We start from the raw sequence: 11,444 nt of genomic DNA on the forward strand, positions 1-11,444 counted from the left end.
TGCCGTATGAATATGTCCCTCGTTTAAGAAACAGATTGGGTTTATTTACATTTGTGAAGAAAAAAGATACCCTTCCCCCCACCCTTAACCCTAACCGTAAAACAGATTGAAATGCAATAGATCGATATTAGGGTCATAATTATGGGTGACAATTTCATATGACACCGCTAAAAAAAACTGCCGTTCAAACCGAAAAGATCCAAAATGTTTAGTCCTCTTGGAATATGATTGTAGAGAAGTGGTTAAACACTTAAAAAAAAATTAATTTAAGGTTTCTTCTATTTCTTATCCTTTCCAACTACGAAACATCTACGTGCTCTCTTGGTCTGCTAAATGTGGCAACCAAATCTCTCACGAACCACAGTTTACCATCTTAAATAAGAAGAGAACACATTACAGTAAACTTACATATCTTTAACAAACGGCGTGGACATGGTTGAAATAGCTTTGATCACAGGTCGTTCTACACGATTTTGCAAATGGCCACTAAAGGGAGATAAACAATAAGAAAAACAAAACAGTGTTAACATCTTGTTTGGTGCGTTTTATATCAACGAAAAGCGAATGAATATGCAGAACAAAAGATAAATCTCCATGAAATTAAGACCCATGACAACTATTTTAATACATTAACGCTTTTATTTCGCTATGGAAAGACTTTAAACGCCATTAAAGTCCACGCCGTTGCTTCCTACCTGCAAAAGAGCTAACAGAGTAGCCTCGATATGATCGCTCAACGTGCTAAAAATAACAGCCAGATATTCCACTTGGAATATATATATACGTGTTGGAAAAAAGGTCATATTAGATAAAGTAGACATTTGTAAATTGATCCTAGGGAGAAGATATAGTCACGCATTCATGCTTTTGATCATAGGTCTGCTCGATGTAAACTGCCTTGGGGATAAAAAACAGCTACAAATATAACAACAACAATGTTGGATAGTGTGCCGAGCCTAAAGAATCCAATTCACTTGATATTTCGTGGAAACAGCCAAAAAGCAGAAGGTACAATTTAAAATAACATTACGCCCTCATACTTCTCGCGAGACCTTATCGTTGAACAGGTGCCGTGTGACAGCTGCCATATCTACAAAGTGCTAGGAATGAGGGGTGTGGAGTGCAGTGGCGGACACATTTTCGCATCGTACATCCGCCATCCTACGTAACATTTTACACCAAGATATGTGTTAAAACCAAAATATCGCGTTCAGTGGTATTTCGTGTCAAAGAATCATTTGTAAATGTCTTTTTTCTTCACCCTTTCTCCCATTTGTGAGTGTGCACTTATACACACATATATGTATGTATGTGTGTGTCTGTGTGTGTTTATATGATTCTATCAATATGAGTGTGTGTGTGCGTGTGTGTATATTTATATACGTACATTCATACACATATATGCGTACACACACGCACACAAATACGCATAGATATATTACATATATATATATATATATATATATATCATTTAATGTACAGTGTATTAAAATCAGACCTGCTAATAATTTCTTGCCATGGAGTCACGTGGTTAGGCAGATTTTTATAACGTGCTTCAATGGAAAGAAGCTATTAGTAGCTCTTATTTCAATACAGTGTACATCAAAAAATGGAACAGTAAATTATGTATGCGTTGTAGTTTAGCTCAGGCTTCTGCCGCTAGAAGTAACTTGATGCGACCCTCAGGAACCAGCCAGCCGAACGGCGTCGTCGACTGAGGTCGCACTGTCACGTAGTACGTCTTTGTTTTGCAGTGCTTCTCCACTGAATGCGTAACGTGAAATAAAAGAAAAGCTGGAAATTGATCTTGCTCCCTGCAATTTTTTCTTTTTTTTTTCCCCTCCAATGAAAAAAGTCCTTAAAGGAAAACGTTTTGTCGATGTGGAAGAGACGAATATAAAAACGAGAGAGGCGTTAAAAGGCATCACTTCGCAATAATTCCAGAACTGCTTCGAACACTGGAAAACGCGCGGGGACCGATGCATTCATTGAAAGGGATAATACTTTCAAGGCGATAAAAGTGAAAACACGTAAAACTAATTGAATAAAAGATATATTGCAAAATACTTCTTTCTTTTGAATATCCCCTCGTATATATATATATATATTCAATATGTGACCTCGGGAGTACCGCTGGCGATTTTTTTTCCTCTGTCTTCCCTTCTCGGGATCTTTCCTTCTCCTATGTTTCCGACGAAGAGCTCCGCTCGAAACGTTAAACCCTCCTTCTTCCCTTCTTTCCTGAGCGTCCAATAATACTTTATTTGTTCCACGTCCTCGCGTTGTTGTGTTTTTTTGTGTTTTCTTGTTTGGATTAAATATATATATATATATATATATATATATATATATAATACAAACGGGGACAAGAACGCAAAACATCCGAACAACTAGGTGATACAAAAAGGGACAACAAAACATCCAGATAGACGATACAAAAAAAACGGACGGGTCATTCTTGACTGAAAGATTAAAGGCTTCGAGTGACCCGTCCGTGTTTTCTTTTTATCGTCTATCTGGATGTTTTGTTGTCCCTTTTTGTATCACTTAGCTGTCCGGATGTTTTGCGTTCTTGTCCCATTTTGTATATATATATACATATATATATATATATATATATATATATATATATATATATAGCGTCGTACGTACACTTTGTTCTCTGATATATATATATATATATATATATATTATATATATATATATTATATATATATATATGTGTGTATGTATGTGTGTGTGTGTGTGTACATGCATGTATTTACATATATACATATAGTCTGGCTCTCCGTCGGTTACAACGATGAGCGTTCCAGTTGATCCGATGAACGGTACGGCCCGATCGTGATATTAACTAGAGCGAAGGCGGGAGAGATATGCGGTGACATACATCTGGAAAATCCTGGAGGGTCTTGTCCCAAACTTTGGCATTCAAAGTTACCCCAACCGCAGAACGGGGCGCCACTGCATGGTGCCAAAGATTCCAACATCACCATTAAAATACAGGTCCAGATACTGCAACAGCTTGGGTTTCAGAGGACCACAGCCCTTTAACATCCTCCCTAAATGCCTGAGAGACTTACATGGTGTGGATGTGGGTTTCTTTAAAACTAAACTGGATCTCTTCTTGTCGGGGGTCCCAGATGAACCTACCTCACGACAGGAGACACAGATGCGGGCAGCGGCATCGAACTCCCTTGTTGATCAAGTGCCACGTATCAGAGGTGGATTTACATATTAGTGTAGCTCATTCAGCGGTAGTGCCCCAGCATGGCCGCGGCCTTCAGGCTAAAACATTTTAAAGGATTTTAAGGAAGTGGCTGAGCATTCCACATACACGCGTACCCTTCGCGTACAGAAACTAGAAATAAAGTGTCTTGCACAAGGTGGACAATACGCTGCCGAGAATCAAATTCAAGTCTTTAAGATCATCAGCGGAATACTTTGGCCATTATATATACATGTGTGCGTATATTCTTTTATTCCTTTACTTGTTTCAGTCATTTGACTGCAGCCATGTTAGAGCACCGCCTTTAGTCGAACAACATACATATACATATATATATACGTACATATATATATACGTACACATATACATGTATATCTGCGACGTTGTACATGTGCTCAGATATAACATACACATATACTCGTAATATATTTTATATATGCCTATACAAATACAGGCAAATAAATTCATTTTGTATTTACCTATGTATAAACATGTATGTACATATATATATGTGTGTGTGTGTGTGTGTAAAGACAGAGAGACAGACAGAGGATTACACATACATATAAAGACAGACAAGATTATCGCTGTTGCGGTTGGCCATATAGAGTATGACTTCAAGCAATGGAAAGTATATGTTCGAGAAATCATTCAATGGTTAACGACCTTCTTGAATGACATTTACAAAAGTTTAAATAATTATGATGGTGGTGGTGGTGGTGGTGGTGGTGGTGGTAGTAGTAGTAGTAGTAGTAGTAGTAGTAGTAGTAACAGCAATAAAAATTGAAATAACAATAATAATGATTTCAAATTTTGTCACAAGTGCAGCCAATTTGGGGGAGGAGATAATTCGGTTATATCAACCCCAGTGTTCCACTGGTATTTAATTTATCCAATCCGAAAGGACCTCGACGGAATTTGAACTCAGAATGTCTCAGCAGACGAAATGCAGACGAATTTCTTTACTACCCACAAGGGGCTAAACACAGAGGGGACAAACAAGGACAGACAAACGGATTAAGTCGATTATATCGACCCCAGTGCGTAACGGGTACTTATTTAATCGACCCCGAAAGGATGAAAGGCGAGGTCGACTTCGGCGGAATTTGAACTCAGAACGTAGCGGCAGACGAAATACCGGTAAGCATTTCGTCCGGCGTGCTAACGATTCTGCCAGCAAAAACAACAACGACAACAACAACAAGCACGTCTTTCAGACAAGCTCAGCTTGCATTCTGGCATTTTCTCAAATCTTTGCGATACTCTTTGGTCTGTTTTTGTAGCTTCAGACACAATCAGAATTTCGCCATTTGTTTAGGAATGTTCTTGTGACTCTCTTGATCTATTTACATAAAAGTGACATGAGATACGGCCCCGAGGAATGAATCTTTCTTCCTCCACCTCCTTTTTCTTTCTGTCAGTCTGTTGTCATTCTCCTTGTATCTTCATATACGTGTATATATATATGTATGTATATATATATATATATATATATATATTATATATATATATTAATAATAAATATTAGGGAATAAATCCAAACTTACAGGGAAAAATCAGATTTAGGATTGAATCCAATTTTATAGTAAAATATTATATATTAAATTAGAGACAAAACCACTATTAGGCAAATCAAACAATGAAAAACTTAAGCCAATACATAAGATTATTTAATTTATATTATTTAAATATATAACAAAATTATTTAAAAAAATATAATTAATATTACACTACGATCGTTTCATGGCTGTTAATTTCTTTAAATTTTCGAGTTACAGTCATTCATCAGGTGGTTTAAATATTCATCTTGGCGAGGTTTAAACCTCATTGTTTAAACCTCGCCAAGATAAATATTTAAACCACCTGATGAATGACTGTAACTCGAAAATTTAAAGAAATTAACAGCCATGAAACGATCGTAGTGTGATATTAATTATATTTTTTTAAATAATTTTGTTATATATTTAAATAATATAAATTAAATAATCTTATGTATTGGCTTAAGTTTTTCATTGTTTGATTTGCCTAATAGTGGTTTTGTCTCTAATTTAATATAATATATATATATATATATATATATATATATATATATATTGAGAATTTACAAAAAACAATTGACGAAGACGAGTGTGTATGCATGTAGATATATATATATACACTAAGTTGGGGTATATAACACTTGTGTTTGACTATGTGCCTAAATGCATACATCGTTTTATAAGTATGTGACCGAATAAGCAAGTATTTGCGAGCATATGTGTGTGTGTGTGTATGTGTGTGAGTGTAAATGTGTGTGCGTGTATTTGTGATGATCAGAAGAGTTTTTTTTAAGTGCTTATAGAATATATTGTGGCACTCCGTCGGTTACGAAGACAAGGGATCCACTTGATCCGATCAACGGAACAGCCTGCTCGTGAAATTAACATGCAAGTGGCTGAGCACTCCACAGACACGTGTACCCTTAGCATAGTTCTCGGGGAGATTCAGCATGACACAGAGTGTGACAAGGCTGGCCCTTTGAAATACAGGTACAACAGAAACAGGAAGAAAGAGTGAGAGAGAAAGTTGTGGCGAAGGGGTACAGCAGGGATCACCACCACTCCCTGCCGGACCCTCGTTGAGCTTTAGATCTTTTTGCTCAATAAACACTCACAATGCCCGGTCTGGGAATCGAAGCCATGATCCTATGACCGCGAGTCTGCTGCCATAATGACTGGACCATTGCGCCTCCACATAGAATATATACACTTATATAGAATATACACGTGAATGAATAGATATAGATATTAATTTATATGTGAAAAAATTATGTTATCAGGTTCAATAAAAAAAATATGAGTGGCTGTGTGGTAAGTAGCTTGCTTACCAACCACATGGTTCCGGGTTCAGTCCCACTGCGTGGCACCTTGGGCAAGTGTCTTCTACTATAGCCTTGGGCCGACCAAAGCCTTGTGAGCGGATTTGGTAGACAGAAACTGAAAGAAGTCCGTCGTATATATGTATGTATATATGTATGTATATATATATATATATATATATAATATATATATATATATATATATATATATATTATATATATATATACATATGCATGTGTGTGTATGTGTTTGCGTGCCTGTGCTTGTCCCCTCCAACATCGCTTGACAACCGATGCTGGTGTGTTTACGTCCCCGTAACTTAGCGGTTCGGCAAAAGAGACCGATAGAATAAGTCCTAGGCTTCCAAAGAATAAGTCCTGGAGTCGATTTGCTCGACTAAAGGCGGTGCTCCAGTATGGCCGCAGTCAAATGACTGAAACAAGTAAAAGGGTAAAAGAGTAAAAGTTTTTAATGTAAAAGGAAGGAACTGCTAAAGCGTTTCTATTCTAAACAATCAGAGACAGAAGACTTCAGCATCTGGTTTACAACAATCGACGCAGCTGGACATTCTTTTATAGAGACGTGCAAATTTGTCAACAAGGAAGGAAGATAATGGCTTCATCAAAACATACCGGCCCCTCCTTATATGCGCTTCGTTCCTACCAGTCATTTGTTTCTCTTAAATAAATGCGTTCATGTAGGCCTGCCCAAATTTGTGAGTATTTATTTATTTAGGAGAATTTGACATCAATAAGCATGCTAATTTTCACGGATTTCTGAGGAATTTTTTATAACATCTGTTATAAAAGGAATCCTGCGTGGCATGTAAAGATAAATCAATCGCCGCTGGAATAATTACAGTATTACGCAAGATTGCTTATATTGAATGATGATGAAACGAGTGTAAATGAGGTATTAAAATATATGATTTACTTTCCTATTTATCAGTAAATGTATAGATGGATGGATGGATGGATGAGTGTATAATACACACACACACACATATATATATATATATATATATATATATATATATATATATATATAATATATATATATATAATATATATATATATATATATAATCAAATAAGGGTAGAAATTGATATTAATCAATTAAAACTAGTGGCCTAGCATATTTTTAAAAAATCCGAAGATTAAAATTTTTTTTTCCTATATTTTCATTTGTCTTGCTTATTTTTACGCTTTGGTTTTTTGCTGAATTTTTTCTTGAGAACACATTCTCCGTGGTAAATGGCGATTTTGACGTCTATATCTAGCATATAGGCTGTCTACTTTTAGTGGTGAATCCTCTAAATTTTGTATACATATATATATATGGCGGTGCTCCAGCATGGCCCCAGTCAAATGACTGAAACAAGTAAAAGAGTAAAAGAGAGAGTATATATATATATATGTGTGTGTGTGTGTGTGTGTGTGTGTATGTGTGTATATATACACTTGGTTTTTGGATTTGGTTTTCAAGATTCTTTATGTGAGTTCGTGTGTTGAAGCATATTTTGTTGTGTCTGGGGAGAATCATTCTCTTCTAGTGCCTTATTATTTGACACACTCACCGATAAAATTTCCAATCTGAGTAGAAACTTAACCGGTGAGTGTGTTAAATAATAAGGCACTAAAAGAGAATGACTCTCCCCAAATACAACAATATATACATACATACATACATACATACGAGGAGTGTTCATTATAGATTTTCCCTAACCCCCTTCCCAAGGACAGGGATAAACGAAACTTGGCATAATTATTAGTCATTTTCTACATATCCACCACTAATAGTGACACATTTCTCCCATCGCTTTATGCAGTGTGAAGAGGTCGTCTGTAGAAGACGGTAGGTTGCACCTGGAGCCAAAACTTTAACTCGGAAACAATTTCATCATTACCCGAAAAATACTTCCCCTTCAAAAAAGGCTTCAGGGTTGGAAAGAGGTGGAAGTCAGATGGTGTGAGGTCGGGAGAGTAAGGAGGATGAGGAAGGATTTCATAGACGCACAGTGAGCTTTCATCTGGGCAACATGCACATTGTGAACTAGGGTGTTGTCTTGGAGGAGGCGGACTCCTATGGTCAGCATGCTACGCCTCTCTGCTTCCTTGGCATCCCGCAATTTCTGCAGCTGAGAAGCATAATATGCCTCGTTAATTGTGGTGCTCTGTGCCAGAAAATCCATCATCACTACTCCGCGCTGGTTCCAAAAGATTTCATCATTCCCCGAAAAATATTTCCCCTTCAAAAATGGTTTCATGGTTGGAAAGAGGTGGAAATCAGATGGTGTGAGGTCGTGAGAGTAAGGAGGATGAGGAAGGATTTCGTAGCCGCAGGAGTGAGCATTCATCTGAGCAACATGCACATTGTGAACTAGGGTGTTGTCTTGGACGAGGTGGACTCCTTTGATCAGCATGCTCAATAAACACTCACAGCGCCGTCTGGGAATCGAAACCGCGATCCTACAGCCGCGAGTCCTATGTTCTAACCACTGGGACTTAAGTCTCGGAATCATAGTGATGGACCCATATTTCATCTTGTGTGATAAGTCTGCTGAAAAAGTCCTCTTTGTTTTCTTGGCTCATTGCCAAACGAGTCTGGGAGCAGTTGTCTCGGAATCATAGTGTCTCGGAATCATAGTGAGTCTTGGAATCATAGTGATAGACCCATATTTCATCTTGTGTGATAAGTCTACTGAAAAAGTCCTCTTCATTTTCTTGGAACATTGCCAAACGAGTCTGGGAGCAGTTAACTCGTTGCTACTTCTCAAAAGGTGTGAGCATCCGGGGAATCCATCGTGCAGACAACTTCCGCGTGTGCAAATGGTCGTGATTTTTTTTTCCATGGACCCTTCACTTATCTTCACTTCTCGGACTAGTTGCCGAATAGTTATGCGGCGATCCTTCAAAATGGCGGCTTTCCCTTTATGGATTGTATCGTCGTCAATGGCGGAATGTGGTTGTCCAGAAATTGAAGTTTCCACCGATATCCGACCACATTTGAACTGGCGATGCCAGAATTTGACTACGCCGTATGATGGTGTATCGCCACCATAAACTTCTTTCATCTCGTCGAAAGTCTCTTTTGGTGTAAGACCTTTCAAGCATCATTGATCACTGATCACTGATCTGCATTCGACTGCCTCCATTATAACACCTTAGTCCACTTCAGCAGCCGTAAAAGTCAAACGAATACTAGTGAAAAGCTGCAATTTATGCGACATGGAGAGACATGTATACTTATAGCCAACGACTTCCGTTTCCTAACCGGAAATGGGTCAGAGGAAATGTTTAATGAACACTTCTCGTATGTGTATGTGTGCGTGTGTGTATATGTGTGTGTGCGTGTTGTGCATGTATACGCGTATATATGAGTGTATATGCATTATATGCATATGAATATATACATATTTACATGTATATGTATAAATATTCATATATATGCTTTATGCATGCTACATTTATATGTACAGATATATGTACAGAAATAGATATACATGCTATCACACACTCACAGTCTCACATATATATGTATATATATATATATATATATATATATATATATATATATATATATATATATATCAAGGCATATATACAAGTGCAAGCATGCATAAATATATATATATAGAGAGAGAGGGGGAGAGAGAGATAGTCATGAATGCTTACATGCAAATCTATGTATAGATATTCGTACAAATATATATACATACATTACACACACGTAGTCTACGTAAATATGCGTGTGTATCGTAAATAGATAGATAGATAGATGGATTTCTTTATTGGCCACGCAGGGCTGAACACAGAAGGGACAAAATACAAAGTAGAGCTTTTCTTTTTGGGAAGAAGAGAAAAAAAAGGGGGTGTAGAATTCCGATCAAAAGGGATTGTGAAAAGAAAAACAAATAATATAATAAAAAAAAAATAAAGTGGGGCCGATCAATAGAGATCGTGTATCACAGAAATGTCAATGTAAAAGGGAAAACAGATTAGGTTTATCCTTGGATAGAAAAGCCTACAGAAAAGACCACGGGGACCTTGAGCAATAGTGTCATGCAAAAAGAAAACACGTTACGGTAAGTGGCTCTATTTTCCTTTCGTTTTTTTTCTTTTTTCCTATATAGATAGATAGGTGGATGGATAGATAGATAGATAAATAAAATAGAAATCTCTTGAAAAGTGTTCAACTTTCTTCGTCTATTCACATTGAAATCTGAAGAATTGAGTTTCGCAATACGGCAAAACGCCAGGTGTAAAAGTAATACAAATGATTTAATGTTCAATTTGTATCATTTATCTTATTTTATTTTGAAATAGATATTGTTATGTCTTCCGATACACACAGAGAAGTTGACGGCACAAAATTATATACTGTCTATTTGAAAGTTTACAAAGTCTCGTTACTTGAAATATTGCAAACTAGAGAGAAACTTTTCTGTGCATTCGTTCATCCATTAAATAAGTAGTAGGAAAATTTTACAAAAATCACATCTTAGAAAATTTGAGAATGGAAGCACAGTAGTAGAAGACGTAGGTCTGGACAATATCTCGATATTTTGTTGAATTCCTTTGAAAATAAAGCAGTAATTCTGGTTCCGTATCCCTTTGAGCAACATCAAAATTCACTCATCCGTTCACAAACACTCTCCAAATTTTCCTATCATTTATAAGCTCTCCTGTCTCTCTCACTCCAGCAAACCTAACCACCAAAACTTTCCTCAATCTATTCATCCACACAAACCAAGTTCTATCTTTGGTTCTGCTGGCTAACATTTCTGCCTTCATCACCCTCCTTACCATCCGCTTTTCATCCATCCTTTCCATGTGGCCAAACCACCTCAATATTCGTCGGACATTACAACTGATTTAAGCTTCCCCATGGCATAGTCGACATCAGTAACACGAACTGGTGTATCACACAATCAGTCGGCACTTGATATACTAATTTTAGATTATGTTACAGTATTTCAGAAAATATTACGTAAAGGATGAGCCGGTCTCCTGATATGATAACATATATTTAGATGCTTTTTTCTTTCTATCTCCACTGTGCAGTTCTCATAGAATAAATCCTCATAGGCTAAAATATTGATGGAACTTAATTCCAGCTACATTTTTCAAATAAGTTTAGCTGATACCTTTGACGTCTTAATTAACATTGTTTTGAAAGAAAGCAAAAATATGAAAACTAAGTAAACATAGAAACCAAATTACTGAAATATGTTAAGGAAGATTTATAATCGTAATAGTTCTGCCTGGAAACCAAGCTAAAAACAGCGAGAGTTAAAATGCATTTATCTTCCCAAATGCATGGTATGCTGAATGTATAAAAGTATAATAAACTGCAGT

At 36.7% G+C, this 11,444-nt stretch overlaps 1 protein-coding gene across 1 annotated transcript; it reads right to left on the minus strand.

Annotated features, from left to right (window-relative positions):
• Positions 1-8,674: 8,674 nt before the first annotated feature.
• Positions 8,675-9,160, minus strand: LOC115222601. The gene has a single exon (XM_029792903.1). The coding sequence runs from the start codon at positions 9,158-9,160 to the stop codon at positions 8,675-8,677; it is 486 nt and encodes a 161-aa protein (XP_029648763.1).
• Between the last annotated feature and the right edge of the window lie 2,284 nt (positions 9,161-11,444).

The sequence above is a fragment of the Octopus sinensis genome, linkage group LG2 (genome assembly GCF_006345805.1).
Source record: "Octopus sinensis linkage group LG2, ASM634580v1, whole genome shotgun sequence".
NCBI lineage: Eukaryota > Metazoa > Mollusca > Cephalopoda > Octopoda > Octopodidae > Octopus > Octopus sinensis.